Source organism: Eublepharis macularius, chromosome 8 (assembly GCF_028583425.1).
Source record: "Eublepharis macularius isolate TG4126 chromosome 8, MPM_Emac_v1.0, whole genome shotgun sequence".
Taxonomy (NCBI): Eukaryota; Metazoa; Chordata; class Lepidosauria; order Squamata; family Eublepharidae; genus Eublepharis; species Eublepharis macularius.
In genome coordinates, this window is record NC_072797.1 from 123,444,950 (window position 1) to 123,465,309 (window position 20,360).

A 20,360-nucleotide genomic window follows, 5' to 3' on the forward strand; every position below is an offset into this window, starting at 1 on the left:
AGTACTCACAGGGACCATTGTCTATTTGTTGGTAGTGTTCCCTTACTAAGGCTAGAGAGAGCCATGAAATATTCTATATTATGGTTGGATCCAAATAAATGCATTACAAGAATCACATGGCCAAAGGAGCTTTGAACTTACATTTCTCAAACACAAATCCCACCTGCAATGTGAAAACACTATTCCAAAACTTCCCAAAGCATCCTGTGATACAAACATTGTGCCAGGATGGGGGCGGGGTGGGGAGCTTGCCATTCAGAAGGAATAAAAGTTGAAAAATCCCGTGGGGGTGCCAAGTCCAAGCGTGAGTTAATGAAACCCTTTCAGCTGTTGAAAACACATGTCAGATTAGATTCTGTGTAAGTAACTAAGAAATGTGCACAAGGACAGAACGTTCTGGGATTGCAGGAGACAGCTCAGTGAAAATGACTGACAAAGAAAAATGCAAATTCTATGTTAGGAAATATTACAAAAGGGATTGGAAAAAATAGCTAGGATTGCCATGGTTTTCTATAAACCCAAGATACAACTGTATTTAAAGTGCTATGGCTCCATTGCCAGCTATCTGCATCTCTTGGCATATCAATGGCTACTAGCCACTGGAGTTAAACATCCATATTCAGAAGCAGTATACCTCTGAATACAAGATGCTGGGCACAAGCAATCAAGGAAGATCATTCGGTACCTTCATGCCTTTCTTTTGCGGGAAACAGAATACACAGCTAGTTGACTGTCCCAACAAGACAATTCTTATATCCTTAAAAATTATTTTAATTGATAGCAAGGGGGAAAAATGTCTTTCAAAGCTATTATTCCTGGACTTTAATTGACAGTTGTATATTGCGCAGGGAAGTTGAAAGGTAGCATTTTCTCATGACATAAAAAACTCACTTCTAGATCTGAAATCATAACATTTTCATGAGTGCTTAGAGAATGAACCTTGCTTGCCTTGAGCCTGGCAAAGGGGAATAGGAGATTTAAAAATACAGGTGGAGGAAAATTCCATATTTTTGAGAGAAATGAGAAAATGAGAAAAATTTTGGCAGGAAGAAGCTACGGCAAGCTGGGATTTTTTTTTTGTTTGTTCAATTGCCAAGCTAGAAACGAATGCCAGAGTCATAAATTAATAGGGGAAAAGATGACTGGATTATGTACCGTTTGTGTCTCAAATTGACTACATGCATCGGTATATGCAAACGTTGGAATGGACTTAGCTGCAAAAATCTGCAGGTCAGCTTGTTTATCACAGTAGTTGGAAGAGTAGCAACGAAGGCTGCAGTCCTCAGTATTCTTCCTTGCTACTATTTACTGTAATGATTTATATACCATGGCATCGATGCATATACACGTTACAGAGTGACACTGGGAGGGGAGACACTTCTTGCCCCGAGGAACCTGAAGTCTAAATGTTGACAGTGCAGCGTATGGAGTGGAAGGAAGGGAGAGGCAAGACTAACAAAACAATTGAGAGAGGGGATAAGATATGAGCACAAAAACAGGAATCTGAGCAAATGCAATCCCATTTATTTGGGCTTCCTTTGAAGCTATACTGCTCAGCTAGAGAATCAAGGAAAACGAAAAGAGTAAGGAGTATGTTATAGTCACGCAATCACAGATAAGCAGAGCATCTCAGAACAACAAGCAACTTCAAATTATTTTTAAAAAGTCTGCCACTGATCAAATGAAAACAAGAATTAAGAAAAAAAAAACCCGCCATGGGAACTCGGAGAAGGCAAGAGACACAAAAATGCTTGTTATAAGTCAGCTGAACGAGGATGTTTTCTTACACTGTCGGATTCATGGAGCTGATGCTTCTGGACAGCCTCCTTCCCCTGGGGAAAGAGAAAGCCCTTGTCTTCGAGCCTCTAAAGACATATAAACATTGCCTGCTTGAACCGATTTAAGAGTATTTTCTTCACTGAACCCTTGGAGGGTGTTTGAAGGCGCCACAGCAGCCTTGCCAGGCAACACTTCCCAAGATTTTCTCTGTCATGCTCATTAAACTTGCATAAAATGGGAAGCCTGCAGTGTAGAAGAGCTGTCCCTATTCTCTCTTTTGCGAAACATTTGCATCTCTTTGCTGAAGTGCTGTGAGGTAGCTTGAGTTGATCTGAACAGGCCTAACTAGGAAACAGGAGGATTGACTTCACATTCAGGATCCAGAGCTTATAATGGAAAAGGCCAAAACAACAGAGAATGAAGGAAGCTGCTGAGGCTTGACAGCAACAGTTACTTTGATGAGTTGCGAAATCTCCAGTTCAGAGATATTTGTGCCAATTTGGCTTTAGAAGTCATCCAGAGATATGCCTCGTTTCCTCCAGAGACTGCCAGTAAAAACTCAAACGCTTAAGTAAATTCCTTCATCTCTAAGGAGCCATGAGATGACTTCTTTGTTTTTTAGGGGATAAAGGCTGGGATTCAGGATCTGTGTAATTGATAATTTGTGATAGCACAGGCAAGATGACTCTTGTCACATCTAAAATGCTAAGCAGAATTGGCCTCGGTTACTAATTGGATGGGACACCTCCAAAGAAAACCAGGTCACTATGTAGAGGCAGGCAACGGCAAACCGCCTCTGTTAGTCTCTTGTCCTGAAAACCCCAGCAGAATTTACCATAAGTTGGATACATGTTGATGGCTCTTTGTACCAACACCATATGGTTACTAAAAACTAACAACAAGAATATATGTTATGCCTGGAGGTGATACAAATTCCGAATGAACTTCCGTCCTTTCTTCTCCAGCACCTCTATTGCTTCCTCTTGTGCCGGAAGTATTTACAAAATACATCATACCCAAGAGTACATTCTGCGATAGGAAGGCCAAACTTCCCGTATACTTCCAAAACTGTATGTTCACGCATGAATCTGGGGTTTGTTAGGAGGGCTTTTTTGCAGTATACAATAGATCTAAAGCAGGATTTTACCCTTGATTCCATCAATGGGTATGAAAAGTGCTCAAACAATTTCTAGAAAGAACCCTTCTAGGGGCTTATCCATCACCCAGTATGATTCGCTCCAGGCACACACACACCCCGCTTTACATTGTGAGATAATTGCACATTATATCGGGCTCACCTTTTTCTGACACTTAATGATTGTGAAATATTACTACAGATTTACATGCGTAAGAGCTCCTGTCTTCCTGTAGCTTTGATTTCCTTAGGGTATTCCCATCCCACTGCCTCTTTTCAGTTCTTTTCCTCATTAGACTACAAAAAAGATTAGAGACATAATTACATTCCTGTATGTAAACAGCAAATATTGTAGGCTTCAGAAACACTGACGTTAGCTGGTAAATAATGAATTACACCCCAGCTAGGAAAGATCTGACAACGATTCAAAAAATACTGGCTTCGTTCCTAATAAAAGCCTTTTCCAGTTTTCAAAAGATGACATATTTATGGTGAGACTCTAGGATGCAGTTTGTGATTCACTGTTAATCATTATTTACAGTGATTGTGTGTGTGTGTCTAAAGCTGGCATAGCTGTCAAAGAGGAAGATTTCACAATCTATGCTGGGCGGTGTGCATTAGGCAAACCCAGGAATATATTAACTTTGTCTGGCAGGAATTAGACAGTAAGTATATCACAGAAAGGAAAATAGGGAGGTAGAAGTGAAAAGGTCTTATTTTGAGAAGGATTTAAAAATCAAACAAAGAAATGAAATGCTACCCACTAGTTCACTGGACCCAGCATCCTTCATTAAGAAGAAACTACACTCAGAGCCTCATAATTTTTGCATCTAAGTGGTGTTTCATTTTATTAACAAAACTGGGCCAGTTCCAGGTGTTGGGGGGGGGCCTTGGGTAGAGAGAGAGTGGGGAACCAGCAGACCCTAGGGTTGCCAGGTCCAGGTTGTGAAATACCTGGAGATCTGGGGTGAAGCCTGGGAAAGGTGAGGTTTGGGGAGAGGAGGGACTTCACTAGGGTATAATACCATAAATTCCACCCTCCAAAGCAGCCATTTTCTCCAGTGGAAGGGATCTCTAAAATCAGAAGATCAGTTGTAATTTCAGGAGAGTTCCAGGCCTCGCCTGTTGGTTCATGTCCCTTTCTGAAAAGCATCTCTAAGATCATCAGTCCCATAAAAATCTTCCATTTCCTAAATATGCTGGTTATTCTAGCATACCACCTTCCCCTCCAATACACCTTAACTTGATTTCCTTTTCCTTCCTTCCTTCCCGACTGATTGAACCACATTTTGCCTCTGGAGCCACGTTTAATTCACAGGACACAAACAGCTCCTTCTAGCCTAGTCCGGCAGTAGCCGTAGCTTCAAGCATCTCCCATGGTGGTATCTTCCACAAGACAGGCTAGCCTGATGGGTCCTTAAGGTAATACTTCCTGTTCATCAGCAACAGCTAAGTCATGCGAGAGCCAGAAAGCATTAATGTAACAGTTGCCTTAGTACATGCTTTCAAGACCTACAACTCTGTCACTCAGATTATGAAGCAACTGACTTGATAAAAGCATTTCCCCAGCTGAGCAAGCACTAATGTTTCCAAAAGGGCATTTCCTCTTCTCATCTTATTGTTACAATGTCTTGCAAGGACTACAACACATCTAATTTATTGCTGAAATACATCTTGGTTATTACTGCTGGATTTGTCACTGAAGTTGCAAAACCACCAGAAAATAGGAGTGATAACAGAAAATGCAAAGGGCAAATGAAGACGGAGGAGATGAAAGGGAAACAAAAGATGTCAAGAACCCGTCTCTGTATTATTTCCCCCTGTATCCCAGCTTGTATTCGGGCACGATTCATATTAACCTGAAAAGCCTGGAATCGGGATTGTTTGTTCTCCTATGAAGCTGACTGTTCCTTGAAATCTATGTCAGAGACCTTGATCCAAATTGCCTCCCTCCCCTTGGAAGTTTGACACGTGCTATAGAAAAGAGGACCTTTGGGGTGATGGCATCCAATCTGCAGCACTCCCTCATCCCATTAAGGTTGCCTGCTGCCTATGTTAGCGGGTTTTAGGCACCATGTCCAAGTAGGTCCTGCTAACTTGTGCTTTTCAATCAAGTATAAATAATGTCTCTGTTTTGCTTGTAGTTGTCATTGGCAGCTTTACTCTGCTTTTGCACACACAGTTACTAAAGGTTTCTATCCTCACCCAATAAAAATTTATAAAAAAAAAACCTAAAGGTTTCTATCCCAGCTCGCCATCCAAAGGGTCTTAATGATACAAAGGTAGCCTACAACTGGCTTAAATAAAATGCAAAAAGAAAACATTGCTGCTCCAAGAGTACTCCTTAGTTTATATACACTTTTTGATAAGTCTGAACTGTTCATATTTTGTGTGTCATTATGTTTCTAGACCACATCACTAAACGATCCTAGATCCTACCTTCCAAGCAGACTGAATTCATTAATAGGATGGAGAAAGGGAGATGATAGAAGGCTAAAAATGTCAGTTACTTCCTCTCATCTGCCTTGTAAGGTTCACCTTGAACCTGAGAGGTGCATGTCATATTCTACTAGCACTAACATAAGAGTAGCTATACAGGACCACCTAAACAAAAGCCTCAATCTAGCAAAAGGGATTCGTGCATGGAAGTAGGTTTATAGCTGTGTAGCCAACGTACAATTTGGACTGGGCAGAAATGAATCTCTAGACATTCTTTGGGCATGCTGCCACATTTTATAAGATCAGTTCACAAATTTTACTTGCTCAGACACATCATGACAATCCTTGCTCTCAAAGAATGAAATTGCTCACCTCCCCCCAACTCCCTCTTGTGGCAACACATTTCAGAGAAAAGTGGAACTAATGTTACAGCAAATTACAAATTTGGGGACTTCTCATTTCATGCGTACATTTCACCCCAAATCCCACATACTTCATTCCATGTTTAGGGATCATTTTACAACTGCACTCTCAAAAAGGGCAGAGCAAACCTGGAAGCTAAACTACTAAACAGGGAATACAAAACATTACTGAAGACTATCGTATGTCGGACAGCATCTGGCCGCTCTTAGAGATTGCTTCTGTTGCAAGGACTTTGCACTTTCCTCGACGCTAGATGTTCTATATTTTGCGTCCAGGAAAATTTAATCCACCTCTCCACTAGTTTTGCTTTAAAGCTTTATCAAATAATAAGGTTGCTATTTAAAATAATCCATCATTTACAAACTTTGATTTAAATTCATTAAAGTACCTTTGCTATTTGTATAGGCCGCTGTAATATAAGTGCTTACTTAGATCCATCTACCCTTCAAATGCTGTAAACAAACAAGACTATTGTTGCCTTTTAGGGGGAGTTTTCTCCATATACGCAAGCTTTTCACCCATCCCCAGAAGAAAAAACAATGTCTGAAACATTCTGAAGGCAGAGCTGTTTGTTGTCATTCATAAAACTGAAATGTAGCACTTCCACTACAGAATAGTCACCTGAATTAGATAGGAGTGTGTGACCGAACGAACTTTTTGCAAGCTCACCTGAGCCATGGGGGCGGGAGGGGGAATCACTTACCTTTGAAACTCGGGGATAACACTAACCAACCTTGTATGAATTGCTGAGATGGTAAATGTTTACTAGGAAGTTCATGTACTGTATCAATGGTGTTGCACACATGGTAAATTCAACTAAAAGAATGAACAAGCAGGAACCAAGATAGCAAATTCAAGCCTGTATCAGCCTTATCCAATTTTCAGACTATAGGGAAGAAGCAAGGTAGTTTAGAACTCGTAAAATAGTTTAATCTTCACCTTCCCCAATTAAAAGTCCGGCTCCAAAATGAAAACTTTTACAAAGGCAGAATGTAAAGAAAAATAAGTCCAGTTTCGAGTCCTCTGCTATTTTCACAAATCACTACCGATGGCTTGGGAAGGGGAACCGAAGCTGCACGATGCTACCTCAATGGCTTTCATTGGAAGGACACTAAATCAAGTTCTCACTCTAAATCCAGCCGTGGTAATACAGGTAGAATAAGATTTCCAAATGCAGAGTCCTGGGTGATGAAGTATCCTGAAGAATGTGCGTGAGCGTGCTGGAAAAAGAAATAAAAAATGAAACAGGAAAAAGCATACTGCTACTTGAATCAACATGGAATTAAGCAAACAGGAGCGAATCCTTACAAACCTAAATGTTTATAAAACAGTATATGGTTCCTCTGTAAAAAAAATTATTTTCTGTTGTTGTTATTACTCGCTAATAAAAAAGAAAAGAAACAACAAACACTGTTGTATATTGCTCTGAATCTGCCTGCTATCATTCCAGCTAAAGTATGCACTGAAAAATGAAGATCTAGAGGCAACTTCTGCTTAATGACAAAGGCTGCAACACCCAACACTCAGTTAGGCTGCTTAACCCCCCCCCCCCCGCCCCCGTCACTCTCCTGTGTTTTATAAGCAGCCTGAAAGTATCTTTGGTTGCAGGCAAAGTGGTGTTAAGAGCCAGGATACATCATTCGATGCAGAAGGCAAACAGCAACGCAGGACGCACAGTCTCTCCACAAGAGACGTCTGACACATGAAGAACAAGTGTTGGGAGATTCAATGGTAGCCGGGAAGAGTAGTATATAAAAAAAGAGCCAGTGGCAGGGCAAAGGCTTTGCTATACACTGGAGCTGTGAAATGCCAGAAGGGAAACTTCAGTCCATTATAACCTCTCCAGGCCCAAGCCCGGCTCTGGAAGGCAGCTCCAGCCCATTTCCATTCATGGCTGCCTTCTGGTTGCGATCCCACAGTTTTAGACTGGAGAGGTGAAATTGACAGAGCCTTTGGGAGGTGAAGATGACATTGACAAACCCTCTGAAGAGCAATCTTTGCCGGCTCTGTCTTTTAAAACTACGTTTCCCGACTAACATTGTGTCTCCCTACACTTGATGAACATGCGCCGAGGCGTCTCATGTAGAGAGACACATAAAGTCCCAATCTGTTTACAGGGCTGTCTAGGAGTCTTTTAGGTCACCACTGCACCCTCTGCTGAACTCCAGCATGACAGGATACAGAAGAGAGGGCTTTGAGGTACATTCAAACATATATTTACAACTTTGATCTATTTTTACAACAATTGATATATACTGAATATAACAGTCATATGGCACGAGACAAGAAGACATGGATGCTACTTTGGACGCCATGCACATACAGCCATCGAATACATCCATGTACAATATCTAAGTTTTGTGAGGTACATCCGTCTTCGCTCCTGGCACATGCAAAAAGACGTTCCAGGAAAGACATAAGACCCCATGGAAACCCACAACACAGTCGACTGGGGCCTGCTTTGACTAGGACCACTCACCTGCAAGGCAGCCTTCTGCTGCGCTGCTATGTGCTGTTGCTCGGCGTGATCACGGAAATCCTTGTTAAGGGAGGACCTAGCGAGCGAGAGGCTGCAAGCAACAGGGGGGAGAAAAGAACCCGTGTCATACAAACGCAGCAGAATCAAGCACCACCGCAGGACGACGGCCAGGGCGGGTACCGCAGAGCCAAGAAACTCTGTATGCACAAAAAGAGTTTCCCGTTGAAATCCACCCCAGACAAGATCCTGCTCTGAATACAAGGCTTCGGTGTTTGGGAAACCTGACATGCAAGATGGTGGGCGAGCACCAGATGAACAAATTCTGTTCAGCGACTCTGGCTCCAGCGATGGCAGGCTAAGTCAAACAGGAAGGATGCCCAAGCCCCAGTGTGAACCAAAGGGAAATCAGCTGGAAGGCATGCAGTGGAAATGACACTCGGTCCCCCAGCTCATTCGTGTCTCTTACCAGTGCCACCCAGTGACTTTCCTAAGTGATACCTGAATAAGACAACAGCACTACTAACCAGGGGTCCATAGTCTTCATGATGGGGAGTTCATATGTTTGGTAGAGTGGCTGCAGAACTCTGTATGCACGAAAAGAGTTTCCCATTGAAATCCACCCCAGACAAACTTTCTTTGTAGCCAACATGTTCATACAGTACATTTTCAAAAGTGCCTACGCCGCCACGAGCAACAAGATAAAGCTCTAGACTACACACTTAAGGAAATCATACACAGAGGTATTCATTTTTGCACTTTTAAATTCAGAGCGCCTTTGTAATCTCAGCGATTTTCATTAATCGCAGGTTGTAATGTTACATCTATGAAGAGAATTTACAGCTAGAAAAAGAGAGTGGATAAAGCAAAGAATCAAGATCCTGCTACTCTCTACGTTCTTCAAGAACTGTCCAGAATTAATGGCTGGGCATTCTCCAGGGGAGCTGAGAATGAGCTGCGTGTCATCCGACTGAGAATTCTGAAGAATTACTTGCTCAACTAACGGGGTTATCATGTCCACATCCCTACAGTTCCCTACCCCGCCTCTGAACACTGCATGCTTACATAGCCCACTGAGATCATGAGCACATGAACACATTCAGAAACAAATGCTCTTGTGAGGAGTTCAATCTACATATTTGATGGTGATGAGATGGGGTGGGGGGGAGAGTATTTCTTTGGTGCTGGGTAAGATCATGACAAATCGGAAGACAAACAGTGCAATCCTAAGCAAAGTTACTCCAGTCTAAGCCTATTGATTTCAATGGGCTTAGACTGGGGTAACTCTGCTTAGAACTGCATTGACCATTATATGCGATTATTTCAGCTCGTACCTACATTAAAAAGGAATAGTGCAAGGAAGTTTGGCAGCCTGTCAATTCCTGCCTTTCTTTGACAGAAAGCACTCAGGTTTTTTTTGCCGGAGGTGATTGACAGGGCCACTGTTCTGAGATTTGCCTGTATAGAAACTCACTAGACTGACCATCACAGAGGGATCTTTCTTATGGGGTTTAGATTGCCACTGCCAAAGTTGTTTTATCTGACTTCATCTGACATGCTTAGGTTCAGGTCCTCTCATATTTGGCTGTACGGTATACTTAGTTTTATGGTTTTAATTGTTCTTTCATTGTACTTTTATTACCTATTATTTTACTACGGATTTCAGACTCTAGGCAGCTTTAGGAGTGATTTTTTTACTGGGGGGGAGGGATAGAACACATTTTTTAAAAGAACTGTGTCCAAGTTTTTCTGTTCCAAAGAAAAAGGAAAAAAACAGAAGACTAGAGCGGCAGCGTGTGTGTGCTGGCTGTCCTTTTTAAGGCGCTTGCCGCAATCAGTCAATGTGCAACTCTTATAAAACGAAGTCGTTCCATTAGATTTATGTCTTATTATATGAAAAGGCGACATTTGACTTTTTGCTTTGATCAGAGAATACTGCTCAAATAAACACACAGGTCTCCAAATGTTCAGTACCTGGCCCCGGGGTGATTTGTGGAAGACTGGTTTTGCATCAGCAGCTTTCTCTTCTCCTTGTCTAGCTCAGCCAAAATTGCAACCCTGTTTTTATTCTGAAAGCCTGGCAAGAACAAGAAAAATGTAAATGTCGGGGATGTGCTTTATTTTTTTCTTACCACCCCATAACCTGACCGGCTTAAAGTCTCTCCACAGTACATTAGAATGAATATAAATGAGGAATATATTAATCTTCAAAGCTGATGAGCCTCATCCTTGAAGTCTATTAACACCCCCCTTTCCATTTATAAACTTCAATGACTTCCTTACAGTATTGTGAATGCTAAGTATTAGGAGAAGTCTTTAATCTTGAGCAAGGTTGCTTTGGGATGCCAGTTTCACACAAACAAGTAGGCTCCTGGAACGATGCCACTGTTTCTTCCCCGACGAACACCTAGACATGGATTTCTGCATTACAAATACTACATCCTACAGACAGGAAGCAACTGCGTCCAGAACAACTCAGACAAGATATGGCCAAATTGTGTCCTTAGTTTATTCCAGCAAATTTTGGCTGGAAACAATACTACCAACATTCGAAATAAAAGCTCTTTTGGGTGCATGCTTTTGTGCCACCTGCACGGGCTAATTACAATCCTGAGAATTACAGATTAACAAAAAACATTCCAGTTACGACAGACACTTAGAAAATGTCATGGTGAGGGGCAGGGGGACAGAGCAAATCGTCAGAATCAGACAGCAGCATTATAAGAAGTTCAAAATATTGTTTCTAAACTCTGGACTTTGTCTTATGATTCTGTGCAATCCTAAGTAAAGTTACTCCAGTCTAAGCCCATTGATTTCAATGGATTTAGACTGGAGTAACACTTTTTAGGATTGCACTGTAAGAGTCTCTCTACATAAGACCTCTTACATGAGGACGGTCAAGTGTCGGGAGATGCAATGTTAGCCGGGAAGCGTAGTTTGAAGGCATCTTGTGTAGAGAGACTCACAAAGTCCAGCTCTGTTTACAGGGCTGTCTAGGAGTCTTTTAGGTCACCCCTTTGGGGAGGCAAAAAGGAAATTAACAAACCCTCTGAGGAGTCATCCTTGCAGCTCTGCAGAGAGGTGAAATTGACAGAGCCTTCAGCACTGTCTTTTTAAACTATGCTTCTCTGCTAAAATTGCATCTCTCTACACTTGAGCGTTCTCGTGTAAGATGTCTCACGTAGAGAGACTCTTAACTGTGGAGCATTCCAGCAGAACAGCTTCCTGGGCTGGAGGAAGGCCACGTGCTTAGCTGAGAAGTATAGCAGGATACAACCCATTCTTTCTCAGGCTGCATTTCAAGATTTTTCAAGGGCTGATTCCAGTTTCAAGGGCTGACTCCAGCAATACGTGTATCCACCACATATTACAACACTCATGCTAGGCTAATTATGATGCAATTTTTTAATGGAAACTACGTTGATTGCATGTAGCTGTAACATACAATTGATATGTAACTCCAGAATATACATCTTCCGTGGCCCTCCACATTCAATGAATTACCCAATATCAGCTCAAGGCTTAGGGAAACACAGATGCCAACTGACATATCTCAACACATGCATTTAGCCTGTAACTGTTTCAGAGATATTACTGGAGGGAACTGAGTGCTGCTCTAGGATAAGCTGACTGCACTGTCGGTAGGCATCTGACAGCCCAATCTGCAGCCGGTGGAAATTTTGCATGGCAAAGTATGACACTGTGGTTCTGATCTGGACCTAAAAAACAAAGGCTGGATGGTACTGGATGGCTTGCTAGAGAAAGTTCATAAATTACTTAAACTACAGAGTGCAGAAACCAGATATACATAAATTACTTAAACTAAAGAGTGTAAAAACCCGATATACAATATGCTTGATAGCTAAATGTAGTTTGTACTATAACCCGTACTTTTCAAAAACAGGATCTTTGTGCTATCCTTTGCGAACCAATCACAATTAGTGCCATTACACTAAAAATTGACTAGCTTGGGAAACAGTCCAACTAAGGAGACATGCAGTTTTCACAGAGAGCATGTTATGAAGTTGTGCAAAGAACGCACAGCAGATAAGCACAGCAAAGGACGCCTCGATACACGATAGTCACCTGGATATTGATATTCCTTATGTTTCTTAAATACTAACCCAAATCACTGTCTGGGTAATATCTACAATGTATTATAAGTAGATGTGGGGTGGCTGGGTGGGCAATTCTTTGCTCCATTTCCTCTCCCGTAGGGACGGATGTGTTGCCCCACATTCTTCCCAGGGTGTAGGCAGGCTCCTTTGTCAATCCTTGGCCTCCCCTTAGTTGGCCTCCCCTTAGTTGGGCTAAGCAGAGGGGCACAAGAGCCTCCAACGATCACCTCAGCAGCAGAGATCAGCAGAACACTCAGTCTCAAGTAGGTTCTGCTTTGGGCTGAGAAGAGGGGAGCGTGCATTTTCCAAAGGGCCAGACAACTGCAAGGAGAGTTTTTTTTTTTTTAAACAAAGGGACATGTGCTGATGGAAGAGAGACTCTTTGAGGCCAGAACACCCAAGGCTACTGTTCGCATGGACCAATAGGATGCAGGCAACCTTGGCAACATTCTAAACCTATCAGTGCACCATTTATGATAACTTAATTGGGCCTTTCACAGTGACGATCAGCAAGCCAATTCCCTATCACTTTCTTGTAATAATTTACATTCTGAAGTGTTCTCCCAACACATTCTGTAACAATTAAGCTAAATTCATGTTGCTCATTAAATTCCCCTGAATTATTAAAGGAGTATGAATATTTTACTTGCCTCTGATAACTGTGACCACATATATAAAACAATTTAATACATACAGTGGTTTATGGATTGTGAAGACGTTGGGGAGATCCTGCGTATGGACCGGCCCTCAAATTTGAAGCTTTGCATTCTGAGCAGCGGTTTAAAATACAGCGAGGCTTATGCCCCACTTTCCATCCCTTCTTGCAAAAAAACCCCGAATTCTAAAATTCACTTTAAGTTAGGCTCATCTACTGAGGACAATAGGAACATATTACACAAAAAACAAGTATTCTTTCTAGATACTTTTCGATGGCAAAAAATAATCTATAAATTCAGTCAACGTTTTCGTCACATGTATTCAGTGCCCATCAGGAAGAGAACATGCCACCAAACCATCGACCAAAGGGGGGGGGACAGCTGTAGGCTTTTTTGTGAGAGCCAAGCTATGTATTCAAACCACCGTATAATATAGCCCATTCTAGAATGCAGATGGAGATCTGCATGTTTGAACGTTCCTTTGATCAATGTAATGCATTCTACAAGGGGCTGCCCTTGAAGATACATCTGGTATAACAAGGTCCTCAGGAGAATGAACTCTGGTGACCGTATTAACCTGGGGCTGGCTTCTGGCTGGTTTCTGGGCTCAGTACTGTTTTTGACCAGTAAAGGCCTAAATGGCTTGGGCTCAGAGCATCTGACGGTCTCCCTCCACCCATATCACCCATCCCGAGATTGGAGGTCTAAGACTTTTCCTCTGGGAGTCTGCTCTTACTGAAGTTCCATTGGCTGGGACAAGGAGAAGGGCCTTTTCAATGGTCACACCCCTGCCTGTGCAACTCCTTCCCTGGGACCAAGAAAAGCCACATCTCTGAAGACCTTCCTTTCTAAAAGGTCTTCAAGTTAGATGATGATGATGATTATAAACAGCTTTCGGGAGCCAGTTTGGCGTAGTGGTTAAGAGCAGTAGGACTCTAATCTGGAGAGCCGGGTTTGATTCCACACTCCTCCACTTGAAGCCAGCTGGGTGATCTTGGGTCTGTCACAGCTTCTCGGAGCTCTCTTAGCCCCACCCACCTCACAGGGTGATGGTCACGAAGATAGTAACACACTTTGTAAACTGCTCTGAGTAGGTGTTAAAATTGTCCTGAAGAACGGTATATAAATCTAATGTTGTTATTATTATTAACCCTTTTTAAAAGGCGATTTTAAAATGCATTAAATAATAATGTTCACCTGCGTTAAAGGCTATTTCTTTCAGATAGAGAGAGAGAGAGAGAGCTGTCATATGAGACACAGGACTCAGACATGTAGTTCCCCCCACCCGCCGTCTGAAGTGGTACTATCCTCAAGCACATCTTAATAGCGGGCCTTCCAGGGCTGTTAGCTGGGGTGGGGGAAGGGGTATGGGGAAAAGATAATTAACTGGATAAGAAGATCTTTTGGTATTAATCTTCTGCTCGATCCCAAAGTCATTTTATTGGCATCGTTACAACTGGCAAGAAGCCAAGAGCGGGCATTAAATCTTTTATTAGCTTAAGGCAAAATTGTTAATTGCTAGATGTTGGAAGCAAAAAAAAAAAAGCCCTCAAACTTCAGGCTAATAAAAATTTGGGAAGGAGCAAACATAATGAGATTATCATGCAGATTTACATTTCAAGAGAATGAATAAAAAATGTAAAAGAAGTGAAACAATAACCGTACATGTTAAATGTTTCTGGTATGGTGACATATCTAACAGAACAGAAGGAGGGCCAGTATATTATAAGGACCTTATAGTGGTGCAGTTAAGTTATTTGTGCTCAGGGTCTCACCACACAAGAGAAAATACTCTCGAATTACACGGGTTATTCAAATGTATTTTGAAATGTGAGTGTAATTCGAGTGTAATTCCAGTGTATTTTGTCTCGTGTGGTTTGACCCTCATAGTGCATAGTAGCATTTTGTCCCACAGAACTCAAGTGGAGCAAATTAAAACCAACCAAGCTCCTTCATCAACAGAAACCGATTCCAAGTTCTGCATCTTGGCCACGCTATGGCGTGACAGAACCTAAACTGTCTGGCAAGTGCATTTTTGTCTTCCTGTTAAAATGTAGTCTTTAAAAATCAATTTAAAACGTTTTTAAAAATACACCTAACCTTTTTTGTGAGGGATCCAGAGGAGTCAGCCGTGTTAGTCTGCAGCTGCAAAACAGCAGAGTCCTGTAGCACCTTTAAGACTAACCAACTTTATTGTAGCAGAAGCTTTCGAGAACCACAGCTCTCTTTGTCAGATGCATGTTGCATCTGACAAAGAGAGCTGTGGTTCTCAAAAGCTTCTGCTACAATAAAGTTGGTTAGTTTTAAAGGTGCTACTGGACTCTTTACTACTTTATTGTGATGGTTTTTTCATTGCAGGACTCCCTTCGTCCAGATATTCAATTCTGTTCCTTGGCTTTAAAGCACACTTTAAAGGCCTTTTAGGCGGTTTAGTTGGGTTGGCGGGGGGGGGGGCGCACTGGTTTCTCCCCTTTGCCTACCTTCCCGGTCTTCTCTTTGTAAAATATATGTTAATTGGATTTTTATGCAACTTTATTACATTCTGTAAACTACCAACTGTGCCAACTGCAGTTTATTATTTTATGCAAAGCACTCCAGGCACCAACTGATGGAGAGATATAAATAAAAATTATTAGAATTAAATGCCACAGTGTGATTGCTTGTGAAGGGCACAGCTGCTGAACGCATTTCCAAAGACAGAGGTGCTGGAAAGCACCCATGGACCCTATTAATGAATTGAGCGTGTCATTTGCATAAAACACTGCTGCCACGTAGCATTTTTCAGAGGCAAAGACATCACTGGTCTTAACGTACCTTTAGCCACATGCAACTAGTAGCATATAATAATCAGCGGAGACCAGACGGTGAAGCACATCAAAAGCCAAAATTCAGGCAGTTCCAGACTGGGCAATCGTCGCTATGCAGATGTGAATACAATCCAGATCTGGATCTTAACAAGCAACTCTGCTGTTGGTTTCAACACTTTTGAACCAAAATGTTAACACTGGAGTTCAGGAGGGCTACATTAAGCACTGCTAAGACTTTACCTTTTTAAGACTTAACAAAAGAGCTGGATCAATCCCTCATTGGGATGTTTCGCTCTCTCTCACTCATAAGAAAAAAAGCAGATTTCACAAAATTTCACACAATTCAGAAATCAAACCACAGAAGACACTGGCGCCGCTTTGCAGCTGTAAGAAAGATTATCGAGCATTTACCTTGCCCAGGAGGGTTCGAAGCCATCTTGACACCGGCAGCTTTAATTTTATCAGCTTGTTGTTAAAGGGAGAGCTTTAAAAAAAACCCACAACACAAATTAATATGAAGCAATCCGATATGTTGAGATGCGCTAACAGCTTTCTTCAGCGACTTCGAAAATATGAAAACTTACAAAAAATTGTTTTAGATCAAACAGATAACCAGAGCAAACCATCACACAGAGATGTACTCCTGTATGCTAGCTGTGCTTCATGTTGTTTAATGTAAGTTCTAGAACTGATTATGTTCTGTTTCAGCAATTCTTCGACCCCATATTGGATCCTTGCTAATACTATGTATTTGTAAACTTGTATTCATTTACCCTATGACACTGTTTATGGAAATGTTCTTGACACTGTATGGAAATGCCTGCCCTTGTCCTTGCCACTGATTGTACTAATCTCACACTATGTGATTTGCTTTGAGTCTCAGTGAGAAAGGTGGAATATAAATGACATAAATAAATAAAAATATACCCAGCCTTGTCAGTTCATCACTCAGTTGCTCAGAAAGAAGATTTCTGAGTTGTTGTGTATGTTGTCTGAATCTAGCTGGGTTTTTTTTTCTAGTTAGCAATTTGGATTTCCAGAAGAAAGTTACTAACAAAATGGTATATGCCAATAGGTTGTCCACGTTTTTTTAACTCGCTGTGCTCCAGTTCATCTAACAGCCGCTGGCAATACAAGCAGAGTTACACCCTTCTAATTTATTTATTTATTGTTCACCTTTCTCACTGAGACTCAAGGCAGATTATACAGTGTGAGATTAGTACAGTCAATATCAAGAACATAAAAAGGTAAAGGTAGTCCCCTGTGCAAGCACCAAGTCATTACTGACCCATGGGGGGACGTCGCATCACGATGTTTTCTTGGCAGACTTTTTACGGGGTGGTTTGCCATTGCCTTCCCCAGTCATCTACACTTTACCCCCAGGAAACTGGGTGCTCATTTTACCGACCTCGGAAGGATGGAAGGCTGAGTCAACCTTGAGCCGGCTACCTGAACCCAGCTTCAACCAGGATCGAATTCAGGTCGTGAGCAGAGCTTGGGCAGCAGTACTGCAGCTTACCACTCTGTGCCACAGGGTAAATAAATACAAGTTTACAAAGACATAGCGTTAGCAGGAATCCAATACAGAGTTGAAGAAATGCTGAAACAGAACATAAAGAATTCTAGGACTGACGTGAGACAACATGAAGCACAGGTCGCTCATAGGAGCACATATTTAAAGCAACAGATTGTATGTAGGGCAACAAAGTGGTGAAGTCTATGGTCCCTGTCTTATTAGTGAAGCATCGGAGACCCCCTCCTATAGACTTCAAAAGGAGTTAATTTTGTTCAGGAATGCACTGTAAGCCGTAGAGGGTGAACAGAAATCTTTTCTTCACATGGTAACAAGGTAGGAAAAGCTTCATCTGTTTGATTTCTCTCGGGTGGCTGTTAAATGATTAGGGGCAGAAAAAATAAAAATGTGAGCATCTATTTATGTTACGGACTTTTAACTGGTTTATAATCTGTTCTTTTTTCATAGTGATCTGCAGTTATGTGAAGGAGGATCAGGGATTTGTACCAGAATTATCATTATCTTCAACATACTACAGTCCTTAGAGATAAGCCACCATAATTAAACTGGTTATAAAACCAACATAACATAAATATGTCCTAAAATTGCCAGTCATATACACCAAGGCATCCCTCAGTTTGTTAAAACTAGAGGCCCAAGTTGAAGATACTTTAATCAGTAGATCAAGATGGGTAGCCGTGTTAGTCTGTCTGTAGCAGTACAAAAGAGCAAAAGTCCAGTAGCACCTATAAGACTAACAAAATTTGTGGTAGGGTAGGAGCTTTTGTTAGAACTCACTTGTTCACTGAAGAAGTAGCTGTGTGACTAACAAAAGCTCCTACCCTACCACAAATTTTGTTAGTCTTATAGATGCTATTGCTCTTTTCTACTTAATCAGTAGATCAGTCTACCATGCTAGTGAGACTACAAGTTACGTTTCTCTAGAAGTGTTTCAAAAAGTGTATGATGCAGTAGCCCTGCAGAACTGAAGCAAACCTAGGGCTGATCCTTCTCAGATGGGTTAGATGGCTTGGTAACACTGTATGCCACCTTGAATTTCATTATGAGAAAAAAAGCCCAGAACAACCTTTCAGACCAGTAAGGGAAAAGCACGTGCAGTCAGGCACCCTCCCATCGTACCTGCTCCTCCCAGCTCCCAACAATCATCAACCAGACCAGAGACAGAAGCTGTGGTAGCCAGATACCCCTTCCATCATTCCTAAACTAAAAGGACATTTAAGTTGGTATTTGTGCTGGGTTTTAACTGCCATGTTTTAGACAAACATATAACATATAAAAATGAAATACTGCCCTAAAGTCGCAGCTGGGGTTTTCATAGCAAGAGATTATCAGAGGTGGTTTTCCATTGCCTGGCTCTGCAACCCTGGTCTTCGTTGGAGGTCTCCTATCCAATTACAAAACCAAGGCCAATCTTGCTTTGCTTCTGAGATCTGACCAGATCAGGCTCACCTGATCTGGGCCTTTCAGGTCAAGACATAATTTTTTTTTAAAAAACAGAGTAAATAGAATCAGATGCTATTTTTATTCCAGTTACTGCAACAGGAAACAAAAAGGGAAATACTAAACCCTCAGTTTCCCTTTAAATGTAGAAGAAACAACTTTTCCTTATGGAATTGTAAGCTATGATCTCTAAAGTGGGTTATAATGCCCTGTAGGGCACCCTCCCAAGCAGCCATTTTCTCCAGGGGAACTGATCCCATCGGCCTGGAGATCAGTTGTGATTCCGGGAGATCTCCAGGCCCTGCCTGGAGGTTCAACCAACCACAACGAAGGGGGTTCCCTGAACTAGCAAGACACTTTCTATACACAACCAGGGAAAGTAACAATTGCAGAGTATTTAACAATTTTATAAATCTTATAAGCAAACAAGGTGCAAATTGCAAAACCAATTCATGTAAATATAAACACAATATAGTCAATCCATAAATAATAATGTCATATCCAACAGGTAAAGTCAAAAGTCCATCCTATGAAAGTCCATCACATAATCTAGAAGGATTAAAGCTGGACGTTCCTGAATGTTTGAAGGAATGTCCAGCATTAATCCTTCTAGATTATATGATGGTCCATGTCCAAGAATCTGTTAATGACAGAAAAACTTGTTTATGAAAGAAAGGATAATGGAATATTGACTTTTGTATGACTCTCCACCAGTTGGACTATCATCCGATGGACTTTTGACTTTACCTGTTGGATATGACATTATTATTTATGGATTGACTATATTGTGTTTATATTTACATTAATTGGTTTTGCACTTTGCACCTTGCTTGCTTATAAGATTTATAAAATTGTTAAATACTCTGCAATTGTTACTTTCCCTGGTTGTGTATAGAGAGTGTCCTGCCTGGAGGTTGGCAACCATGGCGGGGGTCAATGAAGGGGTGATGGCGGTAAGATTTCCCCATCTGAGAACGCGCTCGGGATTCCTCCTCTGGAAACAATGGACGCCAAGCCGAACACGAAACGGGCGGACAAAGTAACTATGCATTTAGGGAAGCCCCTTTGGCTTCTTTCTTTCGTGTCTCTTCCACATCCGTCAGCCTCTCGCTTCCCCCGCCCGCTCCAATCCCCCTTTCGGGCCACGAATATCCCCTCCGGCCACCCCGCGACAGTTTCTCTCCAGAGCGGATTTCGAACCGACAGTCGACTCACCCACTCGTGACGCCATAAACGTGCGCGACAAGAGGCCCGTCCCCATAGAGATAGGCACTGTTGTCATCAGCCAGCGACCCGCCCATTTCACCTCCCTCCTCCCGACCAGAGACTGAGACGCTCTTCAATCGCCAATGAGACGCTTAGCGAATTCTCCTCCCTATTTTGACGGGCAGATTTTCTGGCCATTTGGCAGCCTTCGGAATGGAAGGCGGGAGCTAGGATTGAGCTGACTAGATGGCGTGTGATAGGCGGATGGCTTAGCTAAGATGTTAACACCCGCTGTCTGTGTAATTTTTGATAGGTTGCGCTGCACGCCAGATAGTGGATTCTGTGGG

General features: G+C 41.9%; 1 protein-coding gene across 3 annotated transcripts; it reads right to left on the bottom strand.

The window, feature by feature from the left end:
- Window positions 1-6,681: 6,681 nt before the first annotated feature.
- INIP (INTS3 and NABP interacting protein) lies at window positions 6,682-20,110 on the bottom strand. 3 transcript variants are annotated; one of them, XM_054986806.1, is made up of 6 exons: window positions 20,023-20,110; window positions 16,245-16,317; window positions 10,227-10,329; window positions 8,780-8,839; window positions 8,256-8,346; window positions 6,682-6,996 (listed from the first exon to the last, which is right to left on the bottom strand). In XM_054986806.1, exons 2-6 carry the CDS (start codon window positions 16,267-16,269, stop codon window positions 6,901-6,903), a joined length of 375 nt encoding a protein of 124 aa, XP_054842781.1. In that variant the 5' UTR covers window positions 16,270-16,317; window positions 20,023-20,110; the 3' UTR covers window positions 6,682-6,900. The 3 variants fall into 3 exon arrangements, with proteins under 3 accessions (XP_054842781.1, XP_054842783.1, XP_054842784.1); XM_054986808.1 differs by lacking the exon at window positions 20,023-20,110 and adding an exon at window positions 18,487-18,587; XM_054986809.1 differs by lacking the exon at window positions 8,780-8,839.
- Between the last annotated feature and the right edge of the window lie 250 nt (window positions 20,111-20,360).